This window comes from Aotus nancymaae, unplaced genomic scaffold (assembly GCF_030222135.1).
Source record: "Aotus nancymaae isolate 86718 unplaced genomic scaffold, 86718_ANA_hifiasm-v0.15.2.pri h1tg000014l, whole genome shotgun sequence".
Lineage (NCBI taxonomy): Eukaryota > Metazoa > Chordata > Mammalia > Primates > Aotidae > Aotus > Aotus nancymaae.
In genome coordinates, this window is record NW_026988425.1 from 101,421,678 (window position 1) to 101,447,673 (window position 25,996).

Genomic DNA, 25,996 nt, shown 5'->3' on the forward strand with positions numbered 1-25,996 from the left:
ATAATAGACAAGGAGACTACATCAAATTTAAAAACTGACGGCAAACAGACTATCAGAGGGGAAAAGCAACCTAAAGAATGAGAGAAAAGTTCACACACCACATATCTGATAAAGGGTTGATAACCAGAATACATAAAGAATTCCTGCAACTCAACAAAAAGTAAACAATCCAATTAAAAAATAGGCAAAGTACTTACATAGACATTTTCTCCAAGGAAGATATACATATAGATAAGCAAATGGGAAGATTTTCTAAATAAATAAGCATCAGGACAATGCAGTCAAAACCAAAATAAGGTATCACTTTACATCTGTTATGATGGCCACTGTAAAAAAAAAAAAAAAGTAGAAGATAAAAAGTTTTTGTGAGGATGTGGAGAAAACAAAATCCTGGGCATTGTTGTTGTAATTGTAAAAAGATTTTGAAAAGATACTTAAAAAAAAAAAGAAAAGATACTTTTACACTTTTCATTTCAGCATTATTCACAAAAGCCAAGAAGTGGAAGCAGTGTAATATACATGGACACATGCATGGATAAAGAAAATGGGATATATACATAAAATAGAATATTATTCAGCCTTAAAGAAGGAAATCTTGCCAAATGCTACAACATAGATAAACCTTGAAGACATTATGCTAAGTGAAATAAGACAGCCACAGAAAAACAAATACTGCATAATTCCACTTATATGGGATATCTGAAGTAGTCAAACTCATAGAAACAAAGTAGAATGATGGTTACCAGGGGTTGCAAGGAAGGGAAAACAGAATTGTTGTTTGAGTATAGAGTTTCAATCAAGTAGAACTGAAAGTTCTAGAGATGTGTTGTACAACAATATGCAATATGTCAACAAGATTATACTGTAAATTTAAAAATTGGTAACACAGTAAATTTATGTTGTAAATTTATTTGATTTTTACCACAATAAAGAGAAAGAAGACTTTTGTTTATTCAGCCATTTTTAAATATAGACATTCCCAACTCTTGCTGCAATGTGTTCTTTATAAGTATTAATTTATTGTAATATTTTTGTAATCTAATAGAAGCAGTTTTATAATTGGTGAATGTATTTCTGATCAAAACCTTTACATCATGTAAATTCTATGACCAACAAATTCTCATAAATAAGAAAATTTATGTTTTTACTTATTTAAATAATAAGATTGACATTTTCTGTTTTCAAATATTTAAATAATAAGAGTGTATGACATCCACTGATGTCATTGATTTGGGGACCTTAATATCCCTAAAATAACTAGGGTATGATAATTCAGTTTCTGAAAATATTGTTGACATTTGTAAATATTTTACCCTTATTAAATTTAAATGTACTTGTGGATGTCATTGTATTTCACATCTCTTTTAAAAATGTAAGGAAGCTTGAATTGATGCCTTCTTTTTTTCGTCTGCAGGTTTTCCTGTAGCAGATAGGTATCAAAATGAATATTCCATTGATTTTTTTGTTTGTTTAAAAAAAATACCATTGTAGCATTTAAGTATTGAAGGGTATCTGGGAGGGTTTAGAGCCAACATCTTATACATCTAACTTTTCCTTTTTTGTTAATTCTTGCCTTTACAATGTATATCAAAGGCATCTTCGAGAGAGATAAGAAGCCTAAATAAATAAATAAATAAATAAATAAATACAAAAGTGAGTAGTTTAGCATCAAAGTAGGGAGATAGACAGTTGAACTTTGCCTTGGCAGCAAACAGCAGGTTGTGGATGGGGAGGGTGGGAGAGGACTTATGGTCTCAATATGTGTGTATTTGTATGTAAATTTGTGCATCAGCCTCCAGACGTAAAAAAATTAAATGGTAAATTCACCTTTCCAGCTTCCGTTTTGAGAATTAAGAAATAACAATACTACTGAACTCTGGTGCTATAAAAACAGAGTGAAAACTAAAATATTGCTTGAAAATAGACAAAACAATCATAAACACCGTTTCAGTGAAAGGAACTACAGCTATATGGAATACTGAGTAATACAGATTAAGCATCCCAAATCTGAAATTCAAAATGCTCCTTCAAATCTGAATCTTTTTGAGGGCCAGCATGATACTCAAAGGAAACGCTCATTGGAGCATTTGGAATGCTCAACCAGTAAGTATAATGCAAATATTCCAAAATCTGAAACACTTCTGGTCCAAGTCATTTCATATAAGAGATACTACTCTGTACCTTAGAACGGTGGTTGACAAACATTTTTGATAAAGGGCCAGGTAATGTTTATTTTGTGGGCCATACAGACTCTGTGGGCCATCACAACTCTGCCATATGTAAAGGAGTTAATGTGGTTGTTTTCCAATAAAATTTTATTCACAGAAACAGGCAACAGGCTGGATTTGGCTCAAAGCCATAGTTTGCAGACACCTGCCTTAAAATTTCAGTAACATCACCAAAATCACCACCTTAAAAATATAAGTCAAATAAGTTCAATTCCCTTCTCTATAATGTGACAAGGCTGGATTAGATTATCTCCAAAGTCCTTTCTAGTGCAAACACTCTTAGTGTTTGCCAGAGTTGACTATGGCATCTCTCCTGGCAGTTTACTTCGTGTCTGGCAAAAGTATAGCTGTTGCCTCTTGAACAAGCAAATTAAAAATGCAGTGAAATGTACTCTTTTATTTTACAGAACTGTTATCATAACTGCTATTGGGTTATATGCTCAGAGATCATCTGCCAAGGAAAAATGCAAAAGGTTCATGCTGTTCTGCAGTGTTAGCAGAACATGGCCATTGAGGAACCTCATCTGAAAAGACTGATGCTATTTATTAGACTAAATTAGGAAACCCACACATTCAGCTCTGCATTTGATCTAGCTGCATTCTGTTACTTGAGTAGCAAGCTGTTTAGGAAGTACTTTTTTTTTCCTTAAGAAAAATCATTTTATTGATCCTTTACCATGCAAAATTTATTCAAATTAAACCCATTTGAAGTGATAAGATCACAGCTAGAAAACAGGTCACTCTGTAACAAATCTATTTACAAAATCCATCATAAAAGCTTTTTTTGTTTTTTTTTTTACATTATATTGCATGTTTTCTTCTTTAAACTAGCATACGACACAAAGCTAAACTGATTAGTAGTTTGCCTATTCCCAATTTGGTGAGAAATACTTCCTTTTTACAAAATCATGTATCTCGTTGGAAAAGAAATTCCCACACCCTGACAGTTCCCACACCCACAATTCAACTTACTCTTCAAGTCGTCTTCCTTCAAATCCTTCCTTCTCATACACACGAGTTGTCATGCACACACTGAATTCTTTTCTTTTTCCTGAAATTTTAAGCTTTAAATACTACAATTTTATTTACAGATCTACACATACAACAAAAATGAAAACAAGAACCATAATAATGAACAAAAAAACCAAAACAACACCTTTAAAAAATTACAAAACAGCTAGAAAGTATTCCAGCAGTGTTTACAAATTAATCGCTATTTTTGTACAAAATTGCTAAATAATGAAAATGTGAGTAGACTGCATATCAACTTAAATAAAATGATTGCGATGCACAACTCTATGCATATAAACACATACCTAACACTGTTTGACAGCTCATGTGTTGCCCTTTATATATTTTGTTTTCTAAGGCTCACGCAGTCATAATTTGCACACTGTAACTTTTAGCCATTTCGTGTGTGAGCTTTAATAGCAGCAACTTAATGGTACCAGGAAACCTGCATACTTAGTACTTAAAGTAACGCAAATGTCATAGTACTAAACCACATTATGTGCCAGTTACTAAGTCAAAAAGAAAATGACTTAATGAAAACAGGATACGGTATGGACATCTAATTAATGTACACCAGTTAAGCCGAGTAACTGGCAAAAAAATCTTATTCATGAAGGAACTTTTAAGACTTATTAGTAATCCTTTCATTTTTAAAACAATGCAATGTTATATTATGAAAATTTTCAACAAAACACACAACAATCTAGCCAGGTGAGCTCAGTCTTTAGACTTTGGAAAAAATCATCTTTGTGCAGCTGGCAAAGAGAATTACACAAAGCTGGAAGCAGAGGCAGCTAGCCAGATGAGATAAATATAGGAAGTGGGGAAGAGCTTGGCATAGTTTCCCATACAGGAAAAAAAAACCCACAGTGCATTTCTAGTTGGCACTTAACACAAAGCTCCCTCTCCCTCCCCCACCCAATGCTTCATAGGGGACCACACTGACATTTTGTACCAAGTCCAGTATGTGTGAAGGGAGGCGGCCAGAAAAGGAATCAGGAAAGCCAGTATGTTTTTGGAGCCATTTTCTGGTGTTGAGTATTTAATCTTCCTCATCTTTCCCCACAAACCAACCCATTTCTAGCTTATTACTGAGTCTTTTCAGATCTAAAGTTTTAGTTTGTTTCTATAGTTTGTTCTGGGTACAAGCCATCTTCACTCAGCAACTAGAGCCCTCTCCTGGCTAATCTCCCTTTCTGTACAGCCCATCTCGCATAAATATACCCTATATGTAGCAGCCAGTATCCTCTGCTTTAGTGTTTGCATTGTTCCTCTCCGCTTCAGGAACTTGTTTGGGTTTATATCCTATTGTATGAAATCTATTCTGTGTTTCATGGGGTGCAGTTTGCATCAGCATTCATTGTTTATATTTGTCATCGATTTTTTCCCCCTCATTTCTGATGGGCTGGCTAACAGCTGTAATTCTCATCACTGCTGGTTAAAAAGTGCCACATTTTAAAAATAAGAATTCTAAATAATGACATAAATCGAGCCCCCAAAATAGCTCTCTATGATTTAGTGTTTGCTTTGATTACTAGCCTATTTTTTAATGAATAATTGAATGTACCTAAACCAAACAAACTTCTCAGGAGACAAATTGGTATCCTCAAAACAAGGGTAATTAATTATATATTTTATACATCACTGGAGACTGATATATCTTAACTGAATAAACTCTGAAATTGGTTGAAGATAAATTAAGGTCTCTATGATTCAATGACAAGAATTCAGTAGTGGCATTGCCCTGATGATCCCTTTTCTCCTATAACAAAATTATAAATTAATATTCTTGTTACATAATAATCTCACTGAGTTTATGCTTAGTGTGATCAGTTCCTCCAAGCCCCATTAATACTGAAAGAACAGGTAAGATCAAATTTTCATAGCACAGAGTAACAGACATCTTTGAGAAGCAGCTGTTGAAAATAATAGCCACCTATGCTCTTATTAAAAGTTGGCTGCAAACAATAATAAACACTTCTATTTACTGTGTTTCCTACTTGTTTCAGACATTTAATACATATTTTTAATCCTCAAAGTGACTTTCTGATACAGATATTATTTTATCCATTAGATATCTTTGAATTGCTGGGACAGAAGATGTATAAAAAAACTCTAGAGACTTTATTCAGTTAATTGAAAAATCTAGAGGGAAGTCACACTACAGGCAGTATGTGATCCAGCGGCTCAGGCATGTCACCAAAGGCTAGTCTCTTTCCTTCATTCTTTTCTGCTTTCCATGAATGCATCTTAGAATGCTTTCATCCTAAGGCTGTCAATCTTCACAACAGTATATGATGTCATGTTAATGTCTGCTTGTACTTCTTTCCTGGCACTTTGGTCAAAATTTTTTTTTTCACTCTTCAAGCGTCTTTGATTCTCAGTGGTATTTAATCTTCCTAAAATTTGTGCCTTTTCCTGAACCAATCACTTGGGCAGGGGAATAGATTTCATTGATTGGGTTAGGTCAATCTAGGATCACACTTATTATTGAGGATCAGGTTAATACCCTCCAAAATGGTAGAGGAGCAGTCCCATAAAGGAAATTGGGATGAATCAGGGAAAACAGATGTTATACAGCAAACGAGTCCCTAATATAACTCTTTCTCATTTGTTTTTTATAAAATACTTTAACTTATTGTGTGCACTACATGCTAGGCACATGCTTGATACTTTAGATACATTTTAGTCTTCAAAGCCTCTTGAGAAATAAATAGTATTTAATCTATGTTTTCTAGATGTTTAGAATGATTGAAGGCCGCATGATTAATCAGGTCAGTCTGACTTAAATGTCCATGTCTTTTCACTAAGTCATGCTGTCTGTCTAGTAAGCCATAAGCTATTAAAAACATTTTAAGTATTGCCTTAGAAATGTATTATTATAGAATTTAGAATTTATTATAGAATTCTCTGGAAAAAGTCTATCCCATTTTGGTTTAATGTGTAGCATACCCATATAGAAATAAATCTTGATAAGCCAGAATTAAAAAAGGAGAGTGAGTTATCTTTTTTTGCCCACTTTGAGCACCAAGATCCTTATTGCAGTGGTCAGGTAGGATACTCTATGCTATATGCATCCATATACATATACAAATATATATACACACATACACCTGTGTGCTGCATGTATGAATGAGTATTGCGTATATCACAAATTCTAAGAGATGTTTTTATATTGGCACTTAATGAAAATGACAAAAGAACAAGTTGAAAGGGACAGGCTCTGCCTTCTAAAATAACTTCACAGTGAACACTAAAGACTATGTCATCCAATGTCAATCTTCAGTTCATCACTTAATGGTGATAATTGAGTATTGTGCCTAAAGGAATATCTCTGGCCCAGTCTGAATTATTTTCTAGGTATCCTAACTCTAGTTCCATATTCTGCCCCGCTGTGGAGTTTATTTCTTGCTCCAGGGTTCTTAATGCTTGTACTTGCACAAGACTTGGGCTTTCAATAATGATTCATAATTATTTAATTTTTATCAAGGTCTTTGCTTCACTCTAGTTATTTGCAAAAAGCTGACTAGGCTTGTGGAATGGTGGAGCTGTGTTCCTTTGCTTAGTATTCCTATGCCTGTGGCTTAAATAACTATAAATTGGAAATAAATTTAAAATTTAGTTTCCTAGATTTAATGACTTTAAGCAAGAAATTGTTCTAAGGCAGAAATATTGTTGGATTAACTACAGAACAATCAGAAACCCCTTCTGTATCTTTGAATGTGTTACAGTATTTGGAAAGAATTGTATATAGCTCTACCTTCCTGGTACTTTATTTACTAGACATCAGTTTTCATTAAATATTTAATGCTATTTAAGTGTTGTGTTTTTCTTTATTAATATATTATGCAATATTATTAAACAGTATTTGGCAATTTGTTGAATAAGTTTATTTGTTAAAAAATTTATTGAATAATGATTGTAGTGGGTTGGGAGTACAAGCAGTATTATATCAGTAAGTAAATTTTTAAAAGGCAGGAGGCAGATGAAAAAGTGCTAACTGGAAAAAAATACCAGGATTCTACAGAACAACACTGGGGTTATGTCATATGCTGCTTTTAAATCAAATTGCAGAAAAGATTATTTCATTGAAAAGTTATTCTATAGCTCAGACAATATACTATGTGGTTTCAAAACCAGAAGGGTACACGTTTTCTAAAACAGGTACATATATCTAACAAAAGAATTATTATGTGAATATTGCTTCAAGTAATAGCTTGAACTAAATATTAATTTCAAGTCTATTTTAATAGGCATTTTAGTACCTATTAAAGTTGATGAATTAGTGGAATTTTACTTTTCACTACTGAAATCAGGTTTTGTTCCAAATTTTAAGTAAAGCTTGATAGAAACTATTTCAATCATCATCCTAGTAATTGAATATATTTAGTATTTACTTAAAAAGAACAGGAAAAAAATTTACACCATTAAGTTTATGTTTAAAGCATTTAGCTTATTTGATTTTGTTAATGCCTCACCTAAACTTGTATAATACTTAATATGTGAGTAAGAGAAAAGGTTAGAAAAGAAGAGAATATTTAAAGGAAAGTTAAGCAGATGTTTATTTTCTAGGTACTCTCATTAAGGAAAAAGCCATTAAGTCTTCACCTCTATAGCTTTTCTACTTTAGAAAGCATAAATACCTGATGAGGAAAGTAAAAGAAAAAAAAGTCAAGAAATGGCAAATAAAATGCTAATCCCTCTTGCAAAATTCTGGCTTAATATCTGGGGACTTAATAGAGAAAGTGGGAAAGATTGTTTATAGAGAACATGTATTTTAATATACTTTAACTCTTTTTTTAATAGTGCAATAAACTATAAAGTAACTAAAAAGAAAAATAAGCTGAAGGTTTTAATGCTACATTAAGAATGAATGCAAAGTTTAAGGTTGCATTATTCAGTATGGTAGCCACTGACCCTATGAGGCTCTTGAGCTCTTAAAATGTGGCCGGTGCTTCTAAAAAACTGAATTTTAAATTTCATTTAATTTTAATTTTAATTTTAATTAAAATACTGATATTGATTCAGTTATTGGAAAATTTTAGGCATGTTTGAAACATCTTGGGTGTGTGAATCTACTTTTTGGTTGTAAATTTAATGAAATCTAAATATACATCAAACATTTCAGATGAAATTTACATCTAAATTAAGATGTGCCATAAATGTAGAATAAATACAATATTTCACAGAGTGTGATTTTAAATGTAAAATAACTATAATTTTCAATTGACATATGTTGAATGCTTTGGATATATCAGGTTCAAGAAAACCATATTAAAATCAATTGCACGTTTTTGCAAACCTTTTTTAAAATGTGGCTACTAGTAAACTTCAAATTACTACTTGGCTCATGTTATATATGTCTTGAACCATAACAGTTTAAGAAGTTTTTTTAAGACCTCATTGGAATTTATTTGATGCACAAAAATGCAATCTGGGTCAGTGAGTAAATCAGGCCAAAATCATAGCATTTTCCTTTTTCTCTCTGTCTGGACATTGCTAACAATTATGGTGATGTTAGTAGTCTTATTTTTCAAGCAATCACTGAATCTAATAGCTAATCCGATATAATTTACTTTTTTAAGTAGCTTTTATAATTTACTTTTTACATACTCATTTAACTCATAATAATATAGTTTTTTTTTTTTGGTATTAGAAAAAATCAAATTCCATCAAAAATTTTAGTGAAGCAAATTGGTAAAAATAGTGATAAAGGAAAAAGTATGATTTTGAATATAATTGTGACCTAGATAATGTACAGTAGGAAATATTTAAAGTACTTAAACTGTGTGTAGAAGAGATTATGGTTTTTTTTCTAATATGATGTGTTTTTTCATGTTTTCTTTTATCCTCACCTCAAATTGGGCAAAAAGCATGGCCAAATATGTAATACATTCATTTTGCTAGATCAAATATTCCTAATAGATCAGAATAGATGATAAATGTGACTTTCATCATAACTTTGTCTCATTGTTCATCTGTCAATTCCTCTAGGAGGTGATTTCCTCTCCTTTCTGAGAAAGAAGAAGGATGAACTAAAGCTCAAACAGTTAGTGAAATTTTCATTAGATGCTGCTTCTGGTATGTCCTATCTTGAGAGTAAAAACTGTATACACAGGTAAGGAGAACATTTTTAAAGCATTTTTTGGTTTTATTAATTGAATGCTGGAAAACTGATGTATTTGCTACAATACAGAAGTTAATTTTCATGAAACTTAGGTCTTTTCTTGTTGGTTTCTGTATTTTGTATGAAAGTGTCCTCTTCTAGTTTTTTATGTACTTTATAGGAACACTTTTTCCTCTTACTTGAAGTGAGTACCTAGTTAGACAATGATTTGCCTACTAGTTAGAATTTGTTATATAGTAATCATGAACAACAGTGACATGGAATGTACTACAATTTAGTAATATAAGAAACTACAGCCTTATAATCAAATAAGATATGTGTTGTCTATTCTTATTTTCCAAAGAAATTACATATGAAGTCGGAAAAGCATAGTTGTAAAACAGCAATTCATGACATTGAATTAGGTAAAGGGTAAAAGATTTTCAGACTCATTTAATGCTCTTTTGGACAAATTAATTTTTTCTTTTCATTTTAGTACTTCACTAATTATGCCATTGTATTGAGAAAATAAACACTAGTTATTTCAAAGGAGATTTTGTTTTTTCTGGTTATATGTAGTGACCTGGTGTTAATGTTTTATACATTGTGGTTTTAGTTGCTTGTAACTGAAAGTGTTTTTTAGTGCTAAATGTCAGTACAACTTATGATTTGTTGCAGAATTAATGTCAAATCCTAAATATGGCTAAGCGTAAGTAAGCACAATGAAGTGGAGAACTGATGCCATTTTTATGCACCAGAAACTGTGCATAATACTGTTTAATGTGGAGCAGGGTTCGTTGTTAGATTGAGCTGTTGTAGACTTTATCTAACTGGTTTGTTACTGAAATATGCTTTTCTCTGAAGCGTATCATCATCCAGGCTTTGCTTGAACATTCTAGTGAGGTTGTATAATATATAATTAAAGGAAAACAAAGTTACCTTCACCTTAACTGTACAATATTGATCTCAGTAGATATTTTTGACTTAATTGCCCAACCCCCCACCCCAAATTTTAGTTACTGCTCAGCTTTATTCTGAAACTATAATTATGACCGCTATTTTAAATATGGTTCAACAGTTGCACATATTTTAAAATTCATTTCTATGAAGGTACTATTTTTTGGAAATTAAGAACTAAAAATAAGACATTATCATTGTATTTCTGATTTACTTTCTATGACTATAGATAAGAATTGACTTAAAAGCATTTGATTCTAGGTAAAAATTGTACTATCATTAATTTCATTAGTGGTAAACACTGTGTTAAAATTAACCATAAAGACTTTGCTCTTCATTTGGAGAAAAGTGTAATTTTGATTGCTGAGGTATTGAGGTGCTTCAAATTCTCACTGGTAATTAGTCATTTTGTCTCTGATTTCTTTCATACCATTAGACCACCTGTGGTTTTAAACTGTAATAAATATACATTATTGAAACTTTTATTAAATTGTCAGTTACCACAAATATTCTTTAATTTCTGGGGCATTGCAGTTGAGGGGACCATTGTTTCAATCTCTTGCTACTTTTTGTAGTGATTATTTTCTTCAAAAAATGGATCACTGTGTAAATGCCTGTATCATGATAATTGAAACTTTTCTACATTGTAGATAGCAGTTAGCTTTTCTGAATTCATTTCCCTCTCTAAATCATAATATTATCTGCTATAATGTTATTTTCCCATTTTGCTTTTTAAGAATTTTCATGCATTAACAAATTTTTTAAAGTAACCCTTTCTTGACTGCATATCCTAGCAAGCTGCACATAGACCTATGCCATTTGCCTAGAGGGATGGTTTCCCAGTTGAACATCTTGAACAATGTCAGTGAGAGTGGGTTTGATAAATAGGTTTCAGCACTAGCACCAACTTTTAGTGAAAAGTAGTGGCTCTCCATGTATATGTTGAGAAGAATTCCAGGAACAGCCACAAAGAATCCAGTGATCAATTAGTCATATCTGCCAGGGTACTCACGAGTATTAACACACATGCCCCAAATTTGTCATCCTTGGCATAGAATATCTTCATTTTGTCTTTATTCTTATAAATACTTTTCTGGATGTAGAAAAATGTTATGATTTTTCCTTACTGGCCATAATATAGCAATAATATAATATTTTTCTTTAATTACTTTCATTGAATTCTTCTAAAATATCTGCTATTTCCTTGTTAATCATGAGTGCTAGATGAATTTTATGGCATCTCCAACTTGTGGTTCTTTGTTCCTCTTCAGACTCATTAAATGCTCTTTTGGATAAATTAATTTTTTCATATTAATGCCTCAGCAATTTGTAGTATTGTATCGAGAAAATAAATTATTCTTTGTGTTGAAATTTTCTGTAGTAGTGAAAAGTGCTGTAGAACCCTGTTTCTATGTGCCAGCCTATGCAGCTCTTTATTCAGGAAGAGTAGTCATTGCAATAGAACTTTTCTTGATTTAGAGTTAAGAGATGGATTGTGTTTTTGCTCCTAAGAAATATCAAAGAAAAACAAAAGGATTTGCTATAGTTAAAAGTTTTTTCCTCACTGAAAAAATTTCTAATGAGGCATTTCAAAAATTAATTAAAATAATGTAAAACATAATTGAAAGTTCCCTTTAGTTTTTCAGGTAATGAGCAAAGGTACTAAGTCCCATTTTTGATATGCCAAAACATAACAAAAATAAATGCACGTCTATGCATTACAAAGTCTGTGTCCAATAAATCCAAGCAAATATTTCAATCTGCTTTACATTTTATATTAACTTATAAATTTTGTCCTGTTCACTGATTAGAGGTCACTGGAACTCAGTACATACTTGAAAATATTTCCAATTTTCTCTTCCCAAAATAATGTTTTTAACTTTTAAGGGACACATATTCTTTCTTTAGCTTTGTTTTGATTAATATGAGATGAGCAGAGCAATGTTTCATTATAAGAAAACAATTATGACAGCTATAAAATGGAAAGAGGTTACTGCATTAAGAAATGACTTGCATTTAGAAATGTTCTTGTAATTTCCATTTAACTTCAGAAGAGTTCTCTTGCTACTTCAAGTTTCTAATGGAAACTATTTCTGTTTACAGCTTAAGGATTGTTGTATAGTTGGAATTTTGGTTTAGTTTTAATCAACAGCATTTTCTTTAAAACTATTCTATAGGCCAGTGTGAAATTTTCTTTCCTACTTGTACTTTATAAACTGTTTGAATACACTGATAAACTTTATGGTTAGTGTACGTGTGGTGTGTGTATGTTTACTTACAAAGGGATGTTCCTAGATGGTTAGATGTTACTCTATAAAGAATATTCTGGTTTTGAAGTTAGGGGATTCAGGATTGACATTATACTTGATATATGTGATAATGGCATTCATTTATGGTTTTTTTATTCTTGATGAATCCTACTGCAAAATTTGTTTTTATTTGGGCTTATTTCTAAAAGTTGGCTTGATGCCATTGTTCTTTGATATCTACAGAAAGTCAGAGAAGGATAAACTTTTATTTGCTATATACTTGAGTGAAAGACCATAATCTGTGGGGACTTTGGGGAACATTTCTTAATTTCATATGTCATTGTGAATATCAGAAAAGGTATATTTTGGAGAGATTAAGTAGAATATGTTTTCTTTTTCTGATTTTCAACTCTATACTGGATTCTCTTCATGTTGGGTTGCTCTAACACAACTCCATGATTTTTTTTTTAATCATGGAGTAAGCTAACAATTTTACAAATTAAAGTATATTAGACTACATTTATTTTATTAATCAGTAAGAGTTTTGCTTATCCATTGAAAACATTGATATTTCTAGTATTTCACAAGTGTGGACAGTTGCCTACTCTGTGCCAGTGGCTACCAAAATGAAAATTATGATCACTCCCCTCAGATGGATATAACAAAAGTTAAGAAGAATGCATAGAGACAGTCAATTTTGTGATAAAATCTACAAAATTATTTGGAAGTACTATCAAGAGAGTCTAATATGACCTGTCAGTATGGGGACTATGGTGGGAATAGTTAGGGAAACTCTGCAGAGGATACTCTCTGAGTGAGACTTGGTGGATAGGTGTGTCACTGAATAGGAGAAAGAAGATGCCAGCTGAAGGAAAATTGAAAGCAAAGTTACAATGCTTTGTAAGGGAGAGCATGCCTTAATTGTGGACATTTTCTTGAAAGATTATGAATTTTAACTGGAAAAAGAAAACTAATTTAAACAAAATTTACAAAACTCTAAAGAATGTATAATCTCATGAAAATGTATATGAGACCAATATTATTTTTAAGTTTCATTGATAAAACTAATTTAGGAAGGTTAAGATTGTCAGGAAGGGAATAATATTTCATTTATATGTTCTAGAAGGAGATTGCCTTGTCCAGTGATTTCTAATAAGGATTACATATGTGTACTTTTTAAGTTAAATGAAAGATGCTGCTTCCAGCTTATATTTGGGGTTTTTTTTTTTTTTTTTTTTTTTTGAGACTTCATAGTTTATTAAGTAAAAGATTTGGTATACTGCTGACCATTTACATTTTTCCCAATGATCTTTGAGGATTTTTTTCTCTATTTTTAAACTGTAAATGATTACCTAGTGTCTGAGCTTTTCCTAAACTGTGAATATAGTGAAAAAGTATGTTATGCTTAGTGCACCTTCATATCACTTACATGGTAAAGACACAATAAAGAAATATAAAACAGGTATCGATGGAACGTATCTCAAAATAATAAAAGCTATTTACGACAAACCGACAGCCAATATCATACTGAACGGGCAAAAACTGGAAGCATTCCCTTTGAAATCTGGCACTAGACAAGGATGCCCTCTCTCACCACTCCTATTCAATATAGTACTGGAAGTTCTAGCCAGAGCAATCAGGCAAGAAAAAGAAATAAAGGGTATTCAATTAGGAAAGGAGGAAGTCAAATTGTCTCTATTTGCAGACGACATGATTGTATATCTAGAAGACCCCCTCATCTCAGCCCAAAAGCTCCTGAAACTGATAAGCAACTTCAGCAAAGTCTCAGGATACAAAATCAATGTGCAAAAATCACAAGCGTTCCTATACACCAATAACAGACTTAAAGAGAGCCAAATCAAGAATGAACTGCCATTCACAATCGCTACAAAGAGAATAAAATACCTAGGAATACAACTAACAAGGAACGTAAAGGACCTCTTCAAGGAGAACTACAAATCACTGCTCAACGAAATAAGAGAGGACACAAACAGATGGAGAAACATTCCATGTTCATGGTTAGGAAGAATTAATATCGTGAAAATGGCCATACTGCCCAAAGTAATATACAGATTCAATGCTATCCCCATCAAGCTACCAATGACCTTCTTCACAGAACTGGAAAAAACCACCTTAAACTTCATATGGAACCAAAAGAGAGCCCGCATAGCCAAGTCAATTCTAAGCAAAAAGAACAAAGCAGGAGGCATCACACTACCAGACATCAAACTCTACTACAAGGCTACAGTAATCAAAACAGCATGGTACTGGTACCAAAACAGAGATATAGACCAATGGAACAGAACAGAGGCATCGGAGGCAACACAACATATCTACAACCACCTGATCTTTGACAAACCTGAAAAAAACAAGCAATGGGGAAAGGATTCCCTGTTCAATAAGTGGTGTTGGGAAAACTGGCTAGCCATATGCAGAAAGCAGAAAATGGACCCCTTCCTGACACCTTACACTAAAATTGACTCCAGATGGATTAAAGACTTAAACATAAGACATAACACCATAAAAACACTAGAAGGAAACCTAGGCAAAACCATTCAGGACATAGGCGTAGGCAAGGACTTCATGACCAAAACACCAAAAGCATTGGCAACAAAAGCCAAAATAGACAAATGGGACCTAATCAAACTCCACAGCTTCTGCACAGCAAAAGAAACAGTCAATAGAGTGAATCGGCAACCAACAGAATGGGAAAAAATTTTTGCAGCCTACCCATCTGACAAAGGGCTGATATCCAGAATTTACAACGAGCTAAAAAAGATTTACAAGAAAAAAACAAACAAGCCCATTCAAAAGTGGGCGAAGGACATGAACAGATACTTTACAAAAGAAGACATACATGAGGCCAACAAGCATATGAAAAAATGCTCATCATCACTGGCCATTAGAGAAATGCAAATCAAAACTACATTGAGATACCATCTCACACCAGTTAGAATGGCAATCATTAAAAAATCTGGAGACAACAGATGCTGGAGAGGATGTGGAGAAATAGGAACACTTTTACACTGTTGGTGGGAGTGTAAATTAGTTCAACCATTGTGGAAAACAGTGTGGCGATTCCTCAAGGACCTAGAAATAGAAATTCCATTTGACCCAGCAATCCCATTACTGGGCATATATCCAAAGGATTATAAATCGTTCTACTATAAGGACACATGCACACGAATGTTCATTGCAGCACAGTTTACAATAGCAAAGACCTGGAACCAACCCAAATGCCCATCGATGATAGACTGGACAGGAAAAATGTGGCACATATACACCATGGAATATTATGCAGCCATTAAAAACGAGGAGTTCGCGTCCTTTGTAGGGACATGGATGAACCTGGAAACCATCATTCTCAGCAAACTGACACAAGAACACAAAATCAAACACCACATGTTCTCACTCATAGGTGGGTGTTGAACAAGGAGAACACATGGACACAGGGAGGGGAGCACTATACATGGGGGTCTGTTGTGGGGGAGTGGGGGGGGACAGCGGGGGGGGTGGGGAATTGGGGAGGGATAGCATGGGGAGAAATGCCAGATATGGGTGAAGGGGAGGAAGGCAGCAAATCACACTGCCACGTATGCACCTAAGCAACAACCTTGCATGTTTTTCACATGTACCCCAAAACCTAAAATGCAATTAAAAAAATAAATAAATAAATAAATTTAAAAAAAAAAAAAAAAAAAAAAAAAAAAAAAAAAAAAAAAAGAAATATAAAACATAAAAATAAAATGTGTTCTGTGATGCTTTTGAACCCTTCATCATCTCTGTCACTCATCATCTACCATATACTCAACTGAAGGCACTATAAGACCATTTTAAGTAACTGAGGCCCAGGGAGATTAAATGAAGGTCACCTAAACAGTTAGTGGCCAGGCCACTGCTAGGTCTTAATTGTGCTGACTCCATTCTGACACATTTCCTGTCATTCCAGTGCCAGTGTTTTGCTGTTTCATTCAAGTATTAGTAACCCTAACTGCTGGCATTTATTAAGGGCTTACTGAGTACTAGACACTGTTGTTCTAAGTGCTTTAGATGCAGTGTCTGAGAATGTCAGCTTCCTGAGGTCAGTGATTTTTACTGATATTGTTCACTATTGGATTCTAAAAGCCTGGAACAGTGCCTGGCAATTAAAGCTAAGTGAATGAACCTTCAAAACAATAGCAGTACTATTGTTTAAGCCCATTTTACACATGAGGAAACTCACAGTTAGGGAGTTTGAGTATTGTGCCCAAGATTATATTAAAAACAAGTGGTAGATTCAGGATGTGAATCTCAGCATTCTGGTTTTAGAGCCCACACACTGAATCTACTCTGCTGCCTTGCACAATAGAGATATCTTCTGATTAGCTAGGAAAGTCAGGGCAGAAGGCCAAATGGTATTTGGTGTGATGGCTAAGCTTATATTCAACATCTGGACTCTGTAATGATCATGAACAAAAACAGAAGAGCATTCTGAAGGCTGTGGAATATAATTTTAGAAAGACAAACGAAGATGTTTTTGTCATTTAATGAACAGTTGCTAAAATGCAGCAGCATTTTGTTATTACTTCTTGATTTAATTAGAGCTTGAAAATTTACTTTTTTCATTTTTATGTACTATTGTTTAGAATACCCCCTTATGCTTTATCTGTTAATTAAAAACACAGGATTAGCATAGAGATGTGATAATCTCAGTTAGTTGACTAAGCATTTATTACTGATTTTTTTGTTCTAACATTCGATTACAATTTTGAATATATTAAGCTGTATTTTTATTTTTAGCTTTGAAATCAATTTTGCTATAATACAGAGAGGACTGCTCAATAATTTTAAATGTGTTAAGAATATATAGTCCTTCTTTAGCCCTTTTCTTCTATTACAAATTGGTATTTGTATATGCAGTGCAGTTATCATACAAAAGATAACTGAATGCCTTTATAAAAATTATTTATCCTACTACTTTATTCAGTGTGAAAATTTCCCACCACTAGTTTCACTCATTTTGATTTCCCACCACTAGTTTCACTCATTTTGATTAAGGACATTTCTCTGAAGATATATGTATAATATGTTTCCAGGAATGAAAAAGAGCCCTTCCTTTATGTTAGCCAGTTAACATTTTGGCTTGGCTTAATGTACCAGCATATCTAGCTGCTTCTTTAGGGAACAAAAATGAGAGATTTGGGTCAGAGGACAGTAGTTAACTTTTGATTTATGGTTACTGGTAAGAAAGATGCAGCATATACAGAGACTGTTCAGGACTTAAGGGTAGTCCAGTGAGCACACTGAAAGTCATTGAGAGTGAGAGGAGAGGGAATGAAGGGAATAGGAGTACATTAAGGCTGTTTCATGGTTTGGTTAGGGCTAGCCATGTCCTGTGTTACACAAATATGATAGAAGAGAAAATTGACTGATGCCACATACTCCTCCTTATTTCTGACTTTTTTCCAGTCAATTTCAGTAAGTACATTTTAGATTCAGAGTGTCAAAAAAGTGATCTTTTACATTAAGCAATTACAAATGGTTACGGTTACCATTTTTCTTTTAGGGAATATTTGATTACAAGGAACAGAAACTACTTTAAGCCATAAGAGTTTTTCTTTTAACTTTTATTTTAGGTTCGGGGGTACATGTGAAGGTTTCTTATACAGGTAAACTTATCTCACAGGGGTTTGTTGTACAGATTGTTGCATTACCCACATATTAAACCTAGTACCTAGTAGTTATTTTTTCTGCTCCTCTTCCTCCTATCACCCTCCACCCTCAAGTAGACCTCAATGTCTGTTCTTCCTTTATTTGTGTCCCTATGTTCTCATCCTTTAGTTCACACTTATAAGTAAGAATATGCAATATTTGGTCTTTTGTTCCTGTGTTAGTTTCCTTTATCATAAGGAAACTTATGGGGTTATCTCACAGAACTCAAGGACAGAAAGTTCAACCAGGCTTTGGAGTCCTTGAAACTAGGAACTGGGAAGCAGTCCGGGACCAAGGCAGCATCTCTGTCTTTCCCTCTGTCTTCACTTGGAGTTTCATTAATGCTTTTTAATGTGTTGCTGCTCCTTTTCCCTCTTGCTCTGAAGGCTGCATTCCTTCACTCCACTTGCAAAGGGCCCTAAAATGATGTTTGAGTCAATATAATCTGCCAGGCCCAGCATCTGCAGCTAAATTTCAAACTCTTGAGACAAATAGTTGGCCCAGCTTATATTAAATGTCTATCCCGGTTTTAATCAATAATATGGCTAGACAGGAAAGAGTATGCAGGGTCACTGTTACTTAGAGCTAGAGGAGCCAATCTCTGTGTGTAAGAGGGTAGTTTTCAGATGATGGGACATGTACTAAAAGGCTTCAAAACATGGTTACCATGCACTCATGGAGTACTCACTGTTTGCCAAGTGCATTCATATTCTCATTTGATCCTCATATTTCTATGAGATTGGTACTATTTAATCTACATTTTATAATAGAACAGATTGAGCCACAAAAGAATAAGTAACTTATCAAATGTCATGCAGCTAGTAAAAGGAAGATTCAAGCCTATTGTGAATGGATGACAAAACCTGTGAAATAAAGCAAAAGAATTAAACTATGTATTAGATTTATTTCTCATTTTCTTTCCTTTTATGAAGATGATCAGTCATATGGATATCTCTCTTATGAAGCAAAACTTAAAACCATTTAGTAAATGCTGATTTAGAGAAAGCCGTGTTGTAGGGAGAAGAGAATATTTTATAGGCCCTAACTGTATATATCCCTGGGATGATTCATTCCCTCACATTTTATGTGATAGGGACTACCAGTTGGTCCATTCAGTCTCCTTAACATCCTAGCCCATACCAAGTCCATCCAACAGGCAGGAGATCAATTTCAGTACAATGGAATTGGGTTCATGATTACCTCCAAAACTTGATTGATCATTGGTTCAACCATTAACTTGTTCTCAAGTCAAACCTCCTTTATGATAAAGTAACTCACTTTTCATAGTTAGTCTTGATCAAATTCTGGGAAATTCATCAGAACATAGATGGCACAGAACCAAGTTTAACCTTCTGGCTTGCAAACTGTCTCCTACTCTCTGGCCTCCAAGGCAGGACTGGATCAATCAACATGCAGAACTAGAGAACTCTAGCCTTTACCATTTGCTGGACATTGACTTTCAATTTTAAAAATTACTGGGTTATTTGCCCAATAATTATTTTTAAATATTGTTCATTATTTTATTAAGTACAAAAGCACTACAAGAAATCCTTTTCAGTCCCAGGCTTCGCTTTTAAAGTGTTCTGTGCCAGGCTAGACTGTTTCCATCTAAACTGCCACCTCTGATATCCATTAGGTGTAAGCATTTGCAGAGTGGTTAGCAGCCTTAGCATAGTGGCTAACACCACCAATTTGAAACTGAAATACTCTGTGCATGAATCCTAGCTTTGCAACAAATTAGCTGTGTGATTTTAGACCTCCCCTCTTCCCCATCTGGACATTTCCTGTAACTCTTAACCTGCTTTATTTTTTGTCATAGTCATTACTTTCACCTGATGTTTATTTATATAATCATACACATGTAGTGTCCATATTCATGTGCATGTATGCATATGTATGTATTTATGTAGCTACATATATAAAGTACTGGCTTACTTTTTATTGCTTATCTCCCGCAACTAGACTGGAAGCTCCATGAAGACATTGACTTTATTTTGTTCATTACTTAATCTTCAGTACAGAGAACAGTATAGCTTCTAGTCAGTCCTCAACAAAAATTTGTTGAATGAATGAAGTTACTTACTATGCTTCGTTTCTTCCAGTATAAAATCAGGATGATAATATTCACTTCAGAACACTGATTTGATTTAGAGAAGGCAAGGCCACAGTATCTGAAGGCTCTCCACTCCCCACAGCATTTCAGGGAGACCACAACAGGAAGAAACAACACATCCTCAGACCATTTTAAGATTAGATTAAGTTGTTTGTTTAGCTGAAGACACAGAAATGTTCCAGAAAAAGATGGCCACATAAAGCAAGAGTAGATGCAGGATATTTCAGTTCACTCTACCATGGTCCCCAGAGTTTCTAATAGTGACACTATCTAAAAAGGATAGGGCCTTGTTGAATCTGAGACGCTCATTTTCTTGCCATTTATACTCCCATTCAGGGTGTACTTATACTTCTATGTAGTTTTGTTGAATGTAAAGTTTTCAGCATGGGGCTATACTGGTTTTCGTGCCAAATCCAGCGTTAACAAGGTTGAATCCTCACTTTTGGGAAAATGCAAAGTTAAAGGCGGGATGTCTCTAGGCCATGTATCTCTGTCTCCACCCATGTCTCCATAGTCTGCTACCTTGCTTTCATTTTCCCTTTAGCTAAGTGTTACCAATACTGAGTATGTTTGGGCCAAGCATTCTTCAAGATTCTATGGCTACACTGGTGAATGAAACAAAGCTCTGCCCTCAGGGAACTTTAGTTAATTGGGGAAAGTTGATAATAAACACATTTTTAAAAAATAATAAGCAAATATAAAATATTCCATGTCTTGATAAGTGATATGGAGAATAATAGGACAAAAAAGAAAGGGATGGTAGAGATGGGCACCATTATATATAGGGTAGTAAGAGAAGACCTAAGGGAGATAAAAGAGTGAGCCATGTGAATGAATATCAGTGAGAAGAACCTTCCTGGCAGTGAGTGTTGGAACTACAAAAAAAAGACAGACGGGGCATGCTAGGTGTTTCAAAGTAGGCCAGCAAGGTCAGAAAATTAGGTCAGCTGTTGTTAGCTAAATCACAAAGGTCTTATAAGCCATTGAAAGGGCTGTGGCTTTTAGTCTGCATGAGGTGGGAGTAATTGATGGCAATTTGATCTGTCCCAGGTTTATGAATAATCAGTGAAATTCTTTTTTATATTTATTCTAATAATTTTAACATATTACTGCTTCAAATGAAAATGAGCCAAATGAAAGGAAAATATAACTCATAGCTTCCTTTCTACTGGGAAGCTACTATATGCTGACTATGTGCTCCTGGTGATATAATCATGAGCAAGATGGACAGAATAGCATTCCTCCTGGCATTGTTTTACCACATTATTCTTGTAATGGAAGTAAAAGAAATACCTTGAAATTAATGGCACTCAGGGTCTTATCTACAAATTTTGTATTTAAGTTGGGCATATGTTTCCCAAATAAGTTCTAGATACTTTGTTAATAGTATCCTAGTTCATAGACCCATTGATTTAGAGAGATAAGTAAAATTAAATATATGTATAATTAATATAGGGTTATATTTTCCATCTGGGGTCTCTGGTTTTATGACTTGTGAATGAACACAGGTAATTGTTATTTACCTAAGTGAATAACTATTGTTGCTAATTAATAAGAACAACAGATTATGCCTAATTTTTGGAGAATCAATGTCATTTGTAGAACTAAGATGACATGAAAGAGAAGAGGTCATTTATTTACTATTATGTTTGGTATAGAAAAAGGCCATTCCCTTCTAAAGAAAGATTATGTACTATAAAGCAAAATAAACTCTATTATATAGGTTGGTGCAAAAACAATTGCAGTTTTTGCCATTGGAAATACTGGCAAAAATCACAATTGCTTGTGCACCAACCTTATAATAAAAAATTATGTATTAGTTCCTTCTCACACTGCTATAAAGAACTACCTGAGACTGGGTAATTTATGAAGAAAAGAGGTTTAATTGACTTACAGTTCCACAGGCTTAACAGGAAGCATGACTGGGAGACCTTAGGAAATTTACAATCATGGCGGAAGGGGAAAAGGGAGTAAGCACTTTCTTCACATGGCAGCAGGAGAGAGAGAGAGTGAGGGGGGAAGTGCTACAAACTTTTAAACCATCAACTATCATGAGAACTCACTATCATGAGAACAGCAGGGGGAACACCGTCCCCATGATCCAGTCACCTCCCGCTGGGTTCCTCACCCAACATAGGGAATTACAATTCAACATGAGATTAGGGTGGGGATACAGAGCCAAGCCGTAAGAAATTCTTGTATAAAATAACTTAGAATGGTTACTGTTTGTGGTCTGGTGTGCCTATTTTTACTTCTTATGGACAGATATTTTTATTATAGAAAAAAAAACCTGATTATTGTGTCCTTAAATTCACCTTTTAATGCTGAACTTCTTTTATTACACAGTTTGATTTGCTTTTTGTGGGGAAAGAAGTAGTGCAAATTTGCTGTAAATGTTTTTCAGTGGGCATTTTTCATATAGTAGTAGTTTAATAAACAGCTGACCTAATGAATGAATTGATAAATTAATGAATACATCAAATAAGTCTGAAGTGTTGATTGGTTGCTATTAGATGACTAAAGACTTTATAGAACAATAATTATAAGTTATTTCATTCATAAATGTTAATCTTCCATTTTTAATTTTTACCAATTGATTTCTTTATAATGCACAAATGGAAACAGAAATAATTATATCTCATATAAACTTGTATGCATTATACATACAGTCCAAAGTTCTTTTTCTGTCACAAGTTAGAAAAGTCTTTGGAATATTTTGGGCGTTTTTTGAATTGTTTGAATTCATCCAGGCTGATAGTGTGACAGCATCAGTGCCCTTTTCAGAATACTGTCATTCTCCGAGGGTCAGAGAAGGTGAATAATATCCTACTTCAATCCATTTTTCATCTAATAGTACTTATTTTTTATATTGACTCTGCCCTAGCTCACACAATGCTCAGGGCTTACAAAAGCAGCAGTAGTTTATAGCATGCCAGAAAGTATTAATTTTTAATGTGTTGTTTGAAATAATTGACAGTAAACAACAGGTGCATTATTATTTATAAGAGTGCTTGGAGACAGATCCAAGATGGCTGATTAGGAGCAGCTTAGGATTGCAGCTCCCAGCGAAAGTGCGTAGGATGAGTGGACGCTGTGTTTCCAGACAGATTTTTATTGCCCACAGACCAGGAGATTCCCAGGTGGAGGAGCCCCATGGGTCACCAGCGTACCTGATTTGGCCGGTGTGGCTGTTTTGGCTGGTGCAGCTGTTTTGGCCGGTGCCCCGGCGTGGCGGTTCTCCACACAAAATACACAGGTCTGGGTGCAATTTTAGCTGGCGATGGGAGCTCCTGGGAGACAGAGTCGCCCACTCAACTGATAAAAAAGGGGACTGAAACAGGGAGCCAGGCCAGGAAATTCCCGGGCAAAAAACCACCGTGAATCTCAGTGCAGCTGTTTCAGCCGGCGCAGTGGGTCGCCTCACGGGAAATCACACAGATCCCAGCGCCTTTTCCACAACGACTGGAACACCTGGGAGACAGAGTCACCTGTTCAACTGAAGAAAAAAAAAGGGCTCTGAGGCAGGGAGCCAGGTGATCAGGCTCGGCTGGTCCCACCCCCACAAAAAAACAGCAATCTGAAATGCTCTGGATTGAGAGTTTCACAGCAAGCACAGCTGAACCCAGGAAGTTCCAGCCCTGTGGGGGAGGAGCATCCGCCATTATCGAGGCAGTTCACCAGTACAGAGGTAGTCTGCCATTGCTGAGGCAGCCCAACATTACAGAGAGAGTCTGCCATTATAGAGGTGGGCCGCCATTGCCAAGGCAGTTCTAACAATACCTGTATAAACAGGACTGCAGGGAAGTTCATACGGCAGCTGAGCAGAGCCCACAGCAGCTCAGCAAAGCCTCTGCAGGGAGACAGTGACTAGGCTGCCTCGTCGTTGGGCAGGGCAGTCCTGAAAAAAGGCAGCAGCACAACAGAAACTCATGAATAAAGCCCTAACTCCCCAGGACAGAGCACCTGGGAAAAAATAAAAAGGGAGTTTATGAGTTCTGCTGCAGCAGACTTAAACGTACCTGCCCAGCAGCTCAGAATGAACAACGGAGCTCACAGCTCAGCACTTGAGCTCCTATAAAGGACAGACTGTCTCCTCAACCAGCTCCATGACCCCTGTATATCCAAAGAGTCACCTCATAAAGGAGAGCTCAGACTGACATCTGGCAGGTATCCTACTGGGACAAAGATAGCAGAAGAAGAAGCTGGCAGCAACCCTTACTGTTCTGCAGCCGCCGCAGGTGATCCTGAGACAAGCAGGGCCTGGAGTGGACCTCAGCAGTCCTACAGCAGAGGGGCCTGAATGTTAGAAGGAAAACTAAGAAACAGAAAGAAATAACTTCATCATCAACAAACTGGACGTCCACTCAGAGACCCAATCTAAAAGCCAACAACTACAAAGACGACAGGTGGATAAATCCACAAAGATGGGAAGAAACCAGCACAAAAAGGATGAAAACACCCGAAACCAGAACTCCTCTCCTTCTACAAGGGATCACAACTCCTCACCAGCAAGGGAACAAGGCTGGATGGAGAATGAGTGTGATGAATTGACAGAATCAGGCTTCAGAAGGGGGGTAATAAGAAACTTCTCTGAGCTAAAAGAACATGTTCTAACCCAATGCAAAGAAACTAAGAACATTGAAAAAAAGATTTGATGAAATGCTAATAAGAATAAACAACTTAGAGAGGAATATAAGTGAATTGATGGAGCTGAAAAACACAACACGAGAACTTTGCAAACCATACACAAGTTTCAACAGCAGAATTGACCAAGCAGAAGAAAGGATATCAGAGGTCAAAGATCAACTCCATGAAATAAAAGGAGAAGGCAAGATTAGAGAAAAAAGGGTAAAAAGGAATGAGCAAAGTCTCCAAGAAATATGGGACTATGTGAAAAGACCTAATCTACATTTGATGGGTGTACCTGAATGTGACGGAGAGAATGAATCCAAGCTGGAAAATACTCTTCAGGATATTATCCAGGAAAACTTCCCCAACCTAGCAAGGCAGGCCAATATTCAAGTCCAGGAAATAGAGAACACCACAAAGATATTCCTCAAGAAGAGCAACCCCAAGGCCCATAATTGTCAGATTCACCAGGGTTGAAATGAAGGAGAAAATGCTAAGGGCAGCCAGAGAGAAAGGTCGGGTTACCCACAAAGGGAAGCCCATCAGACTCACAGCAGATCTCTCAGCAGAAACCCTACAAGCCAGAAGAGAGTGGGGGCCGATATTCAACATGCTTAAAGAAAAGAACTTTCAACCCAGAATTTCATATCCAGCCAAACTAAGCTTCACAAGTGAAGGAAAAATAAAATGCTTTATGAACAAGCAAGTACTCAGAGATTTCATAACCAACAGGCCTGCTTTACAAGAGTACAAGAGCTCCTGAAAGAGGCACTAAACATGGAAAGGAATAACCAGTACCAGGCACTCCAAAAACATACCGAATGGTAATGAGCATCAGTACAATGAAGAAACTGCATCAATTAACGGGCCAAACAGCCAGGTAGCATCAAAATGGCAGGATCAAATTCACACATAACAATATTAACCCTAAATGTCAATGGGCTAAATGCCCCAATCAAAAGACACAGACTGTCAAATTGGATAAAATGCCAAAACCCATCGGTGTGCTGTA

The 25,996-nt window shown here is 35.1% G+C and overlaps 1 protein-coding gene across 4 annotated transcripts in view; it reads left to right on the plus strand.

Moving 5' to 3' along the window:
- The window catches only part of FER (FER tyrosine kinase), a 520,940-nt gene that overhangs the window by 383,363 nt on the left and 111,581 nt on the right, over positions 1 to 25,996 (plus strand). For all 4 annotated transcript variants that reach the window (XM_012459750.2, XM_012459767.2, XM_012459758.2 and 1 more), the window contains one exon: positions 9,234 to 9,357. In XM_012459750.2, coding sequence (XP_012315173.2) covers positions 9,234 to 9,357 — 124 coding nt within the window. The remainder of the gene's footprint in view (positions 1 to 9,233; positions 9,358 to 25,996) is intronic.